The sequence below is a fragment of the Microcaecilia unicolor genome, chromosome 6 (assembly GCF_901765095.1).
Source record: "Microcaecilia unicolor chromosome 6, aMicUni1.1, whole genome shotgun sequence".
In the NCBI taxonomy this organism is placed as follows: Eukaryota; Metazoa; Chordata; class Amphibia; order Gymnophiona; family Siphonopidae; genus Microcaecilia; species Microcaecilia unicolor.
The window spans coordinates 2,479,245-2,494,336 of record NC_044036.1 but is presented as its reverse complement, the minus strand read 5'-3'; the positions used below and the strand labels follow the sequence as shown (position 1 = coordinate 2,494,336).

The 15,092-nt window shown below is 48.0% G+C and overlaps 1 protein-coding gene across 1 annotated transcript in view; it reads left to right on the top strand.

Moving 5' to 3' along the window:
- Window positions 1-15,092, top strand: part of PTPRF (protein tyrosine phosphatase receptor type F) — a 1,045,343-nt gene that overhangs the window by 753,579 nt on the left and 276,672 nt on the right. Inside the window, 1 exon segment of the mRNA XM_030205921.1 lies at window positions 9,321-9,475. Coding sequence (XP_030061781.1) covers window positions 9,321-9,475 — 155 coding nt within the window.

Genomic DNA, 15,092 nt, shown 5'->3' with positions numbered 1-15,092 from the left:
GGCCTTGCGCAGGGGGCCCTGTAGATTCTGTGGCAGCTGTCAGTTTCTCTCGGTTCCTTCGTCTGCCATCCGCTGCATTCCTTTTGATAGATGTCTACTGCCTTCCTCTGTCATGAGAGGCAACTTTGGAATATCAGTAAGTTAGTTTTAACAGGACATAAGCGTTGTCACAGTCTCGGGAGCGGCTGTTTAGTTCAATGCTAGTAGTTGCAAGCAGTTGCTTCAAAACCTTCGACCAGAAGCTGCCCAAGATCTCGGCTCAATTCGACCCTGTGGACAAACGCTGGAGCCACGCACCCCGAAGGGAACGTTAGCTGTGCTCTGTCCCAGCTCAGCAGCTGTGAGACTCTCTGTGGAAGCCATCTGCCTCAAAGTTCCTACCGTGGCACTCTGCAGGCCCAGGAGGAGAGACTCTTGGAAGCAATGCACCAAGCAAATGCGCTACAAATGTGCAACAAATGCGCAAATCACCGATCCCATTGCAGAGGTATGTGAGCCAGCAGCAAATCTGAGCAGAGAGACAGCACGCAACCCAGAAGTACCTCTCCGCCAGCGGATGGGGCTGCTCTCACTGCTGTCATCGCCGCATGCGGTGCAGAATGGTTGGCTGTCCGCGCACCTCTCCAATCTCCTTTGTCAGATCTCACATGCCTCCGCTGAAAACTGCATCCTGGTCAGCCCCTTGTCAGTCCGATGGCCGCATGCACGACACACCTGCGCTCCTTCCCGGCGGCCGGCCGGCCATCGCTTCTCACGATATGCAGCGGGGCTGGGGGCGTCACTGGCTGGTCGGCAGTACCAGAGGCACGGGCGTGGCGCAGTTGCGCTCCTCCTTCCCTGTAGCTTTGGGATGGCGGTCGGCCGGCTGACGCTCCTCGCGGTATGCAGCGGGGCTGGGGGCGTCGCTGGCTGGTCGGCAGTGCCGGAGGCGGTGGGTGTTTCTCCTCACTTGTGACAGGCCGAGGGCATGGACGGGTGCCGAGGTTCGGACCAGGGCAGCACCGCTGCCTGTGGACAGGGGGAAGCCACTGTCGGCTCCCGGACCAGATATTTCAATTTTGTCTCCCTGAAGGTGGCTGACCTGCTGAGCCGAAATGCCTCCCGGCATACCCTCATGTTGTCGTCTGGCTAGTCTCAAGAAAGGGAATCTGGCTTTAAGTGCTGCAGTGGCCATTGGCTGAGAGAGGCAATTTCTTCAGCTGGCCTCTGTATGGGACCATCTCTCCCGTTGCGGGTGGCAGCGCTTTCTTCCAGAGCGCAGTTGACTTCCTTTTCCGTGTCCCGTATGTCTTTCGTGGCTGCCCTTTGCAGTTCAGCCACTTGGTCCTCTGTCCTTCCGTGGATGGCTTTTGCAGATCGCCTACTTGATTTGCTGTCCTTCCCTTGCCAGGTTTTGCAGGCTTGGCGTGGCAGCGCTAGGCATTCCAGATTGGACATGGCAGCGCATGTAACCGCGGCCTGTGGATCATTGCTCCAGTCTGCTGAGGTTGTAATACCCCGCCCCACTTGAGTTTCTTTGGTACATCCCACAAGTCTCTGGATTGATCTGTGGGACACTATGGAAGGTAAAATTAGTTCTTACCTGATAATTTTCTTTCCATTAGTCCCAACTGATCAATCCAGAGGCCCACCCTTTGTTGTTCTGGGTTGAGTGTTTTTTTCTATTTGCCTCAGTTTCGTCAGATTTCTTTATTTGAATTTTGGCTACAAAAAAAAAAGGCAAAACAAATCAAAACATATAAAGGAAACCTTCTGTTACCCTCCCGCAGGAGCGGTTGAGGAGCTTACTTGGGCTTTATGCAGGCAGGAGAGGACTTCCTCTTTCATCTTCCACTGCTTTGGTATCGACAGTACTGAAGTTAAGGTGACTGCACATGACCACATATAGTAAACCTCTGAAGTTCTCTCTATCTCCACCTGCTGATAGATGGACATAACCCACAAGTCTCTGGATTGATCTGTTGGGACTAATGGAAAGAAAATTATCAGGTAAGAACTAATTTTACCTTTTTCTACCTTTGTTGTCAGGTGACTTTGTTTTTCTGATCATGTTGGTCCCAGTCTCTGATTCTGGTGCTCTCAGATAGAGAGCCGTTTCCAGGGCTTCCTTTCCATTTATTTCTTTACTTTCCTCCTTTATTCTTCAATTCTTGCCCTACATCCATAGGTAAAAGCTGGGTTCTCAACTGACTTGACTGGAGGAGGTATAGAGTGGATCCAACTTTTGCCTATTTTCTCCATCCATGTGCAGTTTTTCTCCTCTTTTCTCTTTCCCTAATCTCCGTCAGTATGCATCTCCTTCCTCTGTCTTCCCTCCCCTCCATCCATATGCATCTCTTTCCTCTCTCTTCTTTCTCATGTCCATCATTTCTCCTCTCTCCTCCCCTCCATCCATGTCCAGCATTTCAATTCTCTCCCCTAAATCCATGTGCATCTCCTCCTCTGTCTTTCCTCCCCTCCCTCCATCCATGTCCAGCATTTCTCCTCTCCACCTCCCCTCCATGTTCATCTCACTTCCTCTCTCTTTATCCATATCCAGCATTTCAACTTGCTCCCTTCTCCATCCATGTGCATCTCCTTTCTCTGTCTTCCCTCCCTTCCATCCGTGTCCAGAATTTCTCCTCTAAATCCATGTGCATCTCCTCCTCTCTCTTCCCTTCCCTCCATCCATGTCCAGCATTTCTCCTCTCTCCCTTCCACTCCATCCGTGCGCATCTCCTTCCTCTGTCTTTCCTTCCCTCCAACATTTCTCTTCCCGGACCTCCACTCCATCCATGTCCAGCATTTCTCCTCTCTCCCTTCCCATCATGTGCATCGCCTTCCTGTCTTCCCTTTCCTCCATCCATGTCAGCATTTCTCCTGCCCTCCCCTCCATCCATCCATGTCCAGCAACTCTCCTCTCTCCCCTTCCCTCCACTCCTGTTCATGTCCAGCGATTCTCCTCTGCCCTCCCCTATCCATCCACGTCCAGCGATTCTCCTCTGCCCTCCCCTAACCATCCATGTCCAGCGATTTTCTCCTCTACCCCCTATCCTCCCCTAATCATCCATGTCCAGTGACTCGCCCCAGCCTCCTTTCTCAAAGTTGGTCTCCACCGTCTGGAGTACCCCAGGGGTTTCCATTATCACCAGTATTTTTTAATGTATTGTTGGCCTGTCTAGGTAGAAAATTGGAAGTGGCAGGTTTCAGGTTTTCATTTATGCAGATGATATCTCTGCGTTGCTTCAAGTTTTATTGCAAGTTGGAAGACATACACTTAAATTCTCATTGCTTTTTGTTGAATGTTGATTGGATGATTGTAAATTAAAATTAGACGAAAGATAAAACTACATTCCTATTAATAGCTTCTAATCTTGAGCAAAATGAGAATCTGGTTCTTAGAATAGATGGGACGGATTATAAATTAGAATGGTCGTTGACGTTGCTGGGCATTATTTTGAATTATAACTAAGTGTTATAATCAGCCCCCAGATAACCTGAGAACTTATACAAAAAAGAACTTGTGAAACCAGATTTGGTGAAACAAGTCTTAATTAGTTTATTATTTCAAAATACACGCTTGCAAGAATTGGTGCCCCTGGAAGCAGACAGGCACAACCTTCCTTAATGTTTACAGGTTATATACCCTTTCTTTTTGGTTACATTAAGTTTCTCATTGGGTATTGATCACATTTACCACCCCGCAATACATCATTGCTAATTAGCATATGACAGTCCTCTGAAAATTTTCCATCTACCAAGCAGCTGAGCCTCTATCCATTGTTAGTTCTGCTTGGTTTACATTTTCTTACCTTCAAACCTTTATGTGAGAGCTTTGCATAGTTTAGCCCGTGGCATGTTCCACCTTCCCCCTGACCCCCCTCTTTCTGCTCCATTTGTCCTTAGTTTTACAGCTTCATAGTCTCATGCCTAGTTACATTTTTATTTCCGCTATCAGGCCTGTCGTTGAAGCTCTCATGCATCTCTGGGTCTTCAGCAGCTCGGGCTTCTTACCCCCCTTTCTTCTCTCTCTTCCTGTCTCAGCACTTTTATCAATTTGCACATGCCTCTCTAAACCAACAGTGTTCTTCTTGTTAATGATTTTAGAGAGCTATAATATGGTGTTTTCTGATAGAAAGGGCCTGCAAAAGTATAGTTATACTCTCATCTCTAAAGAGTTCCTTTCTACTAGGGGCATAAGTTATTTTTGCAATTATGTTAAATGAAAAACAATATATTTAAACATTTCTCACACTAAGGAAGATCAGGTTAATTGTTCTGTAAGAAGCTAATTTTGGATCCTGAGAAGACTGCGAATTATTAAAAACCATTTGTCAGGATCAGTTTAGACTGTTGGTCCAATTACTAATTTTGAGTAAGTTACACTATTGTAACATCATGTATTTGGGGATCTATTGTAACTTAACAAAGAGAATTCAAACATTTCAAAATGTGGCAATATGTCTGATTTTTACATTGTAAAAAAAGGACAGGATAACACCTTACATTAACATTTTACAGTGGCTCCCAGTTCAAACTTTGCTGCTTAGTTTTTAAAATCTTAAATGGTTTGATACCTCAGTACATGAGTCGTCTTATTTGCCTATCATCTGCCTGCAAATTTTATAATGTCTGCAATCTGTTGTCTTTATCATTCCTCTGGTGGGGTCTTTATTTGCCTATCAAACAGCAAGTGTTTGGCCTTCACTCCTGATTGAAATATGATCTTTGTCACATTTTGATAGCTTTAAAAAAAGCTTTACAAACGATTCTATTTGGTAAATGTGTTCTTGATAGATAAAATTTTCAATTGTATTGTTATTTCCTAGACTATTGGTCTAGTTATTTCTTGTTACATTACCCACGATGAACTTCTTGCTGGTTATAGTAGACTATAAGTGATGTCACTAACTCTGATTGTGAAGTCACAGAAGAGAGGGTAAAACAGCATACAAATATAAACAGAAAAAAAGCAACACTGGGCCTTCAGGATGGAGATAATTGATGTCCTTTTTATTCTGAAAATGACCCGACACGGGCCGTGTTTCGGCATACAAACGTCTGCCTCAGGGGTCAGAAAGTTCTTATTGGTATATTCATGGGAATTTTGGAAATCACCAAATAGTCAGGATATATTGCCTCACTATACTGCCCTGGGGTCTAGTGACCTCTTCGGGGCAGGAAAGAGCCCCTGCTTATCTTTGTTAGGACTATTCATTTATACTAGGGTTCTAATCCCAGTCCTGTGCTGCCTTCCTGTGTGGTTTTCTTATCTTTTACTTGTGGTTTCTACTATGTGAGTCTAAGTGGGGTTGTCTTTTCCCCTTCAGTTTCTTTGTGCCTATGTGTAGGGTCTTTTGACCCCTTGTTTGTGGCTCTGTTTAGTGCAGTGTGTGTGCACTGTTTGAGTAGTACTTGCTCAAGAGATTCCGTTCTATTTCTTTCCCCTTCCCTCTGGTTTGATTTGGTTCCAGTTCGGCCGTGATGCCCGTATGCTTGGACTCTGAACGAGTGGGTTCCGGATCGGCCTTGCAGCCCCAGGGCTCACCATCCCGGTTTCCGTGACAATGTATACCTAACCTTGATTTGTATCTGTCATTTTCAAGGCACAGACAGTAGAAGTCTACCCAGCACTAGCCCCGCCTCCCAACCACTGGTGCTGCCACCCAACCTCCGCTAAGCTTCTGAGGATCCATTCCTTCTGAACAGGATTCCTTTATGTGTATCCCACACATTTTTTAATTCAGTTACCGTTTTCATCTCCACCACCTCTTGCAGGAGGGCATTCCAAGTATCCACTACTTCCTCCGTGAAAAAATACTTCCTCACATTTTTCTTGAGTCTGCCCCCCTTCAACCTCATTTCATGTCCTCTAGTTCTACCGCCTTTCCGTCTCTGGAAAAGTTTGATTTGCTGATTAATACCTTTCAAATATTTGAATGTCTGTATCATATCACCCCTGTTTCTCCTTTCCTCCAGGGTATACATGTTCATATCAGCAAGTCACTCCTCATACGTCTTGTAACGCAAATCCCATACCATTTTTGTAGCTTTTCTTTGCACCGCTTCAATTCTTTTTACATACTTAGCAAGATACGGCCTCCAAAACTGAACACAATACTCCAGGTGGGGCCTCACCAACGACTTGTACAGGGGTATCAATACCTCCTTTCTTCTGCTGGTCACACCTCTCTCTATACAACCTAGCAAACTTCTAGCTACGGTCACCATCTTGTCACACTGTTTTGTCGCTTCAGATCCTCAGATACTATCACTCCAAGATCCCTCTCCCTGTCTGTAAATATCAGATTCTCACTGCCTAACACATACGTCTCCTGTGGATTTCTACTCCCTAAGTGCATCACTTTGCATTTCTTTGCATTGAAGTTTAATTGCCAAACCTTAGACCATTCTTCTAGCTTCTGCAGATCTTTTTTCACGTTTTCCAGTCCCTCCGGGGTGTCCACTCTGTTTTAAATCTTGGTGTCATCCGCAAAAAGGCAAACTTTACCTTCTAACCCTTCAGCAATGTCACTCACAAATATATTGAACACAATCGGCCCCAGCACCGATCCCTGAGGCACTCCGCTATTCACCTTTCCCTCAGGAGGAATGTGAATGATTACAGGAGGACCTTGCGAGACTGGGAGAATGGGCGTGCAAGTGGCAGATGAAGTTCAATGTTGACAAGTGCAAAGTGATGCATGTGGGTAAGAGGAACCCGAATTATAGCTACGTCTTGCAAGGTTCCGCGTTAGGAGTTACGGATCAAGAAAGGGATCTGGGTGTCGTCGTCGATGATACGCTGAAACCTTCTGCTCAGTGTGCTGCTGCGGCTAGGAAAGCGAATAGAATGTTGGGTGTTATTAGGAAGGGTATGGAGTCCAGGTGTGCGGATGTTATAATGCCGTTGTATCGCTCCATGGTGCGACCGCACCTGGAGTATTGTGTCCAGTACTGGTCTCCGTATCTCAAAAAAGATATAGTAGAATTGGAAAAGGTACAGCGAAGGGCGACGAAAATGATAGTGGGGATGGGACGACTTTCCTATGAAGAGAGGCTGAGAAGGCTAGGGCTTTTCAGCTTGGAGAAGAGACGGCTGAGGGGAGATATGATAGAAGTGTATAAAATAATGAGTGGAATGGATCGGGTGGATGTGAAGCGACTGTTCACGCTATCCAAAAATACTAGGACTAGAGGGCATGAGTTGAAGCTACAGTGTGGTAAATTTAAAACGAATCGGAGAAAATTTTTCTTCACCCAACGTGTAATTAGACTCTGGAATTCGTTGCCGGAGAACGTGGTACGGGCGGTTAGCTTGACGGAGTTTAAAAAGGGGTTAGATAGATTCCTAAAGGACAAGTCCATAGACCGCTATTAAATGGACTTGGAAAAATTCCACATTTTTAGGTATAACTTGTCTGGAATGTTTTTACGTTTGGGGAGCGTGCCAGGTGCCCTTGACCTGGATTGGCCACTGTCGGTGACAGGATGCTGGGCTAGATGGACCTTTGGTCTTTCCCAGTATGGCACTACTTATCTGAGCGAATTCCATTAACCACCACCCTCTGGCGTCTGTTCATCAACCAGTTCCTAATCCAGTTCACCACGTCGGGTCCTATCTTCAGCCTTTCAAGTTTATTCAAGAGCCTCCTGTGGGGAACCGTGTCAAAAGCTTTTGTTGAAGATTCAATTCTCTGGTCACCCAGTCAATGAGATTCGTTTGGCACGATTTCCCTTTGGTAAAACCATGTTGTCTCGGATCTTGCAACTTATTGGCTTCCAGGAAATTCACTATCCTTTCCTTCAGCATCGCTTCCATTACTTTTCCAATAACCGAAGTGAGGCCTGTAGTTTCCAGCTTCTTCCCTATCTCCACTTTTGTGAAGAAGGACCACATCCGCTGTTCTGCAGTCACACGGAACCTCTCCCGTCTCCAAGGATGTATTAAACAAATCTTTAAGAGGACCCACCAGAACCTCTCTGCGCATCCCTTAGTATCCTGGGATGGATCCTGTCCAGTAGCATAGCTTTGTCCACCTTTAGATTTTCAAGTTGTTCAGACACACTCGCTTCTGTGAAGGATGCTATATCCAATCCATTCTCATATGTACTTTTGCCAGTCAATCGTGGTCCTTCTCCAGTAAGCTGCAACGATCATGCAAAACTAATTTTAAAGGATTTATTTACAAAAGCAAAATATAAGCAAAAGAAAAGATTAGAATAAAAAATTCCAAATACAAATATGTTGCCTAAAACCCAGAGCGATCACAGACTTTTAGAAGAAAACAAAGGCATACGACCTTGGTCTGATAACAGGTTGTCTCTATAGGCAGCTGGCAGTACAGACAGGTGGTTGATCCTCTGTTGATGATCCTAGTCCTTGTGACGTGGTGGTGTTTTGGGAGTTCAGAATAAGAGCCCCTGAGCCTTCTGCTGCTGCATCTTTTATCCAGTCTTATCAGATGTGTCATTCAAGTCATGATAGCATCATGATATGTGATTGGTCTGTGCCCAGTTGTTAGAGATATGATAACCATAAGAATGTCTTTGGCATCACTTGGATATTTTCCCCCAAATTCTGAGGCTCTGCTTCTAAGCAGTCTGGTGCTGACTCAGCACAGTGTTCTTGCCCACAGTTAGTGCATGCCTCTGACTTGGCCCAAATGTCTCTGTAGGTTAACAGTATCAGGGTTACAGCCACGAGTCTTTCTTTGAGATACAGAGTACGCATAAGTCTTTCAAACACAGAGTTTAGTGCAGTGTGGTGACATGAAATCAGTATTGCAGATAGATACAAGCTGTAAGTCTGTGATATATGGAATATATTATGGTGGGGGTGGTACCCCTCACAGGATACGGGCACAAATCTACCCTCCCCCCCCAAAAAGTTTTTTTTATCTGTTCCAGAATTTTTAGCTGACGGTTCTGCATGAATAGAATTGCCAGTCCCCTTGTTTTCCTCTCCTGCTGGATTGATATGAAGACTGTAGTTGAATATTTAGAGGAATGGAGGAGATGCCCATCCTTAAGTAAATACGTCTATTTCAAATAGATATATGCTGGGTCTCCTTTAACAACAATTGCCATTTTTAGGTGGGAATTTAATCCCTTAGCATTAATTGAGAGGTTTTAAGCTTGTTAACATCCATAGTATAGGAAAATTGAGTTGAGCAGTCAGACACCTTATCCTCCTTATCCTAATTAAATGTTCTGCCTACCCGTCCACCCCTTTAAACCCTCTCCCTCCCTATAACCTCTACTGTAACTGCCTGTATACTAGATATTCTTTCCCACATGACTATCTTGCCTCACAATGCTGTACTACTTTTCTTTATTAGAAATATGCAGCAAGCCCCTACTCTGATGAGATTGTGGTGGAAGTGTCTTCTGCAGCCAAGCAGCAGGATGAGCCTGAGATGCTGTGGGTGATGGGCCCTGTTCTGGCTGTTATTTTAATCATCATCATTGTCATTGCCATTCTTCTCTTCAAAAGGTGAGTTTATGAAGGCTGCTACCAAATTGATTAGCTTCCCTCTACATGGAAATACTTGTACCAGATTTTAGCCAGACACTGCATTCAATTATTCAATTCAGTCAGGGAGGGGCGCATGAGAATATATGTAACTGTGCTTGGTCAAGGAGTTAGGTTGTCTGTGTTATGTCTGTGCCAAGCCTTTTTGAGACAGTCTCACACATATATATTTCTAAACCTCTCATAGTCCCACATTTACACATTTTCTGTACTAAATCTCTCCCAAGGTGGTAATATACTTTATTTATAATGACATTTGTATCCCGCATTATCCCAATCCCAATGTGGCTTACAATCCAATTATAAACAGGTACTCTCTCTCTCTAGAGGGCTCTCAATCTTGGTATTTGTACCTGAAGCAGTGGAGGCTAAAGTGACTTGGCCAGGTTCACAAAGAGCTGCTGTGGGAATCTGCCTCACTAGCCTTTAGGCCACTCCTTCACTCCACTTTGAGTGCTGATGATTGTAAAAATCCTCTCTCTCATACCCTTGGTGCTAGTTTCTGTATTAAGTATCTCCTAAGTCACTGTTACACTCAATGCCTTATATAATATCACATATGTAGTCCTTCATGCTCAGCAATCTGTCTCTTCTTTACTGGATGTTGTACTTCATTGCCTTTAACAGTAATCACTCCTTCTGTTTTTTTGCTTTTCTTGGGATGTAGTAAACAAGAAAGGTATGTCTTGTTCTCTACTTGTAAAGAATCTATTATCCTTTGTGTATATATTATACATAGAAATATTTTTTTCTGCTGTGTGTGAGGTTTCAACCTGAATTTACATAGATACTTTTTTCTGTGTGCCTGTATATAATGTACATGCTTTTTCTCCATTGTGTCCGTTTTCAGTCCTGGTGTTTTATGTGCATGTTGAGTGTATGAGTGTGTATTATACATACATGTTTAAGAATATCATTTCAGCCCCTTAGTGTGCGTATATATAGATATATATAGATATAACATTTTGAGAACATGTAGTGTGTGTTTACTCAGTTGTGTAATTTTTACCTGTGTTTATATATATATATATATATATATATATATATATATATATATATATATATTTCTCCGAGGACAAGCAGGCTGCTTGTTCTCACTGATGGGTGACGTCCACGGCAGCCCCTCCAATCGGAACACTTTCTAGCAAAGTCCTTTGCTAGTCCTCGCGCGCCGATGCGCACCGCGCATGCGCGGCCGTCTTCTCGCCCGAACCGGCTCGTGCTGGCCAGTCTTCTTTTGTCCGCGCTCGGTACGGTCGTGTTTTGCCGTTCACGCCCCAAAGTTGACCTCGCACGTCGTTTATCGACTTCGTTCTAAAAAAAAAAAAAAAAAAAAGGTGTCGGAAGGAGACCTTTATGGTTTTCTCCCTTCCCGTACTTCCAATCTTTGCCCCGGTAAGTTTTCTTTCGTCGTCGGGGTAGGCCCTATTTAGGCCTCGGTCGAAGTTTTTCTTCCCTCTATTTTTGCAGTGCCATTTTCGCCATTTCGAGTTTTGATCTCGCCGGCGCGATTTTTCCGCCCATGACATCGAAGTCTTCCAGCGGCTTCAAGAAGTGCACCCAGTGCGCCCGGGTAATCTCGCTCACTGACAGGCACGCGTCGTGTCTTCAGTGTCTGGGGGCTGGGCACCGCCCTCAGGCCTGTAGTCTGTGTTCCCTTTTACAAAAGCGGACTCAGGTAGCGAGATTAGCCTAGTGGAACATTTGTTCTTGGGCTCTTCGTCGGCATCGGCACCGGGAGTATCGATTGCTTCGACGTCGTCGGCGCCTGGACCTTCATCTTCGCCCCCGATTGCATCGAGGCATCGGCCCTCTGCATCGGGGCGACATCGGAAGGCTACTTCGGCGTCGGTGGTATCGAGACCTCCTCGTCTGCTGATGTCGTCGGACGGTGGTGCTTCATCTGGAGTGCAGGTGAGGGCTGTCCATTCCCCTGCTGGTGGCAGTGAGCCTTCGGGTGAGTCTCCCCCCATCCCGAGGGCTCCTGCGGTACAGCCCCCCCCGAGACCGACCTCCTTCGGTCTCGGCCCCGAGGAAGCGACGGCTGGATTCTACGTCCTCCTCGTCGGTGCCGGGAAGCTCCGGTGACATGCTTCGTCCCAAGAAGTCGAAGAAGCATCGTCACCGGTCCCTTTCCCGTGTCGGCACCGAGAGCTCTGGGTCACCGAGGGAGTCGGCACCCAGTAGGCATCGGCACCGAGAGGACCGCTCGCCCTCTGTTCAAGAGGTGTCGATGCGCTCACCTTTGGACAGCCCGGAACAGCCTCCAAACCCGGAACAGACTCTGACATTGACGCCTGCATCGGCTTCCATGCCTTTTTCTACAGCCGCTCTGAACGAGAGTCTCCGGACCGTTCTCCCAGAGATCCTGGGAGAGCTGTTGCGCCCTACCCCTCCGGTACCGGGGGTGCTTGCGCCACCGGTACCGTCGAGCGAGGCGCCGGCTGGCCCATTGCCCGGGGTGAGGTCTCCGGCGTCGGTGCCGCGTGCGGTACCGAGTGCGGTACCGAGTGCGGTAGCCTCCCAGGAAGGCTCCCCGACTACGTCGGCGGAGGGAGCTTCGCCAGTGCGGACGAGGGAGTCTACCTCTCGACGCTCCCACCGTGGCCGTGGTTCCACGGAGTCGAGCTGGGCACGGTTGCAGACACAGGTCCGTGAACTTGTGTCTGACACCGATGGTGAGGCCTCGTGGGAAGAAGAAGAAGACATCAGATATTTCTCTGATGAGGAGTCTGAGGGTCTCCCTTCTGATCCCACTCCCTCTCCTGAAAGACAGCTTTCTCCCCCCGAGAGTCTGTCTTTCGCTTCCTTTGTCCGGGAGATGTCTACGGCCATCCCCTTCCCGGTGGTTGTGGAGGACGAGCCCAGGGCTGAAATGTTTGAGCTCCTGGACTATCCTTCTCCACCTAAGGAAGCGTCCACAGTACCCATGCATCATGTCCTCAAAAAGACATTGCTGGCGAACTGGACCAAGCCATTAAGTAATCCCCACATCCCCAAGAAGATTGAGTCCCAGTACCGAATCCATGGGGACCCAGAGCTGATGCGCACTCAGTTGCCTCACGACCCTGGAGTTGTGGATTTGGCCCTAAAGAAGGCCAAGAGTTCTAGGGAGCATGCTTTGGCGCCCCCGGGCAAGGACTCTAGAACCTTGGACTCCTTTGGGAGGAAGGCCTACCATTCTTCTATGCTCGTGGCCAAAATTCAGTCGTACCAGCTCTACACGAGCATACACATGCGGAACAATGTGCGGCAGTTGGCGGGCTTGGTGGATAAGCTCCCCCCTGAGCAAGCCAAGCCATTTCAGGAGGTGGTCAGGCAGCTGAAGGCATGCAGAAAATTCCTGGCCAGAGGGGTGTATGACATCTTTGATGTTGCGTCCAGGGCCGCTGCTCAAGGTGTGGTGATGCGCAGACTCTCATGGCTGCGTGCCTCCGACCTGGAGAATAGAATCCAGCAGCGGATTGCGGACTCGCCTTGCCGTGCAGATAATATTTTTGGAGAGAAAGTCGAACAGGTGGTAGAGCAGCTCCACCAGCGGGACACCGCATTCAACATGTTCTCCCGCCGGCAGCCTTCAGCCTCTACCTCTACAGGTAGAAGATTTTTTGGGGGAGGGAAGACTGTTCCCTACTCTTCTGGCAAGCGTAGGTACAATCATCCTTCTCGACAGCCTGCGGCCCAGGCTAAGCCCCAGCGCGCTCGCTCTAGTCAGCAGCGTGCGCCTCAGCAAGGCCCCTCGGCTCCCCAGCAAAAGCAAGGGACGAGCTTTTGACTGGCTCCAGCAGAGCATAGCCGACATCCAAGTGTCAGTGCCGGGCGACCTACCAGTCGGGGGGAGGTTGAAAGTTTTTCACCTAAGGTGGCCTCTCATAACCTCCGATCAGTGGGTTCTCCAAATAGTCCGGCAAGGATACACCCTCAATTTGGCCTCAAAAACTCCAAATTGTCCACCGGGAGCTCAATCTTACAGCTTCCAACACAAGCAGGTACTTGCAGAGGAACTCTCCGCCCTTCTCAGCGCCAATGCGGTCGAGCCTGTGCCATCCGGGCAAGAAGGGCTGGGATTCTATTCCAGGTACTTCCTTGTGGAAAAGAAAACAGGGGGGATGCGTCCCATCCTAGACCTAAGGGCCCTGAACAAATATCTGGTCAAAGAAAAGTTCAGGATGCTTTCCCTGGGCACCCTTCTCCCCATGATTCAGCAAAACGATTGGCTATGCTCTCTGGACTTGAAGGACGCCTACACGCACATCCCGATACTGCCAGCTCACAGACAGTATCTGCGATTTCAGCTGGGCACACGTCACTTCCAGTACTGTGTGCTACCCTTTGGGCTCGCCTCTGCGCCCAGAGTGTTCACGAAGTGCTTGGCTGTATTAGCAGCGGCACTTCGCAGACTGGGGGTACACGTGTTCCCATATCTCGACGATTGGCTGGTGAAGAACACATCCGAGGCAGGAGCCCTGCAGTCCATGCAGATGACTATTCGCTTCCTGGAGCTACTGGGGTTTGTGATAAATTATCCAAAGTCCCATCTTCTCCCAGTGCAGAATCTCGAATTCATAGGAGCTCTGCTGGATTCTCGGACGGCTCGCGCCTATCTCCCAGAGACGAGAGCCAACAACTTGTTGTCCCTCGTCTCGCGGGTGCCAGCATCCCAGCAGATCACAGCTCGGCAGATGTTGAGATTGCTGGGCCATATGGCCTCCACAGTTCATGTGACTCCTATGGCCCGCCTTCACATGAGATCTGCTCAATGGACCCTAGCTTCCCAGTGGTTTCAGGCTGCTGGGGATCTAGAAGACGTGATCCACCTGTCCACGAGTTTTCTCAAATCCCTGTATTGGTGGACGATTTGGTCCAATTTGACTCTGGGACGTCCTTTCCAAATTCCTCAGCCACAAAAAGTGCTGACCACGGATGCGTGTCTCCTGGGATGGGGAGCTCATGTCGATGGGCTTCACACCCAAGGAAGCTGGTCCCTCCAGGAACGCGATCTGCAGATCAATCTTCTGGAGTTACGAGCGATCTGGAACGCTCTGAAGGCTTTCAGAGATCGGCTGTCCCACCAAATTATCCAAATTCAGACAGACAACCAGGTTGCCATGTATTACGTCAACAAGCAGGGGGGCACCGGATCTCGCCCCCTGTGTCAGGAAGCCGTCAGCATGTGGCTCTGGGCTCGCCGTCACGGCATGGTGCTCCAAGCCACATATCTGGCAAGCGTAAACAACAGTCTGGCCGACAGGCTGAGCAGGATTATGCAACCTCACGAGTGGTCGCTCAATTCCCGTGTAGTGCGGCAGATCTTCCAGGTGTGGGGCACCCCCTTGGTAGATCTCTTCGCATCTCGAGCCAACCACAAGGTCCCTCAGTTCTGTTCCAGGCTTCAGGCCCACGGCAGACTGGCATCGGATGCCTTCCTCCTGGACTGGGGGGAGGGTCTGCTGTATGCTTATCCTCCCATACCTCTGGTGGGGAAGACTTTGTTGAAACTCAAGCAAGACCGAGGCACCATGATTCTGATTGCTCCTTTTTGGCCGCGTCAGATCTGGTTCCCTCTTCTTCTGGAGTT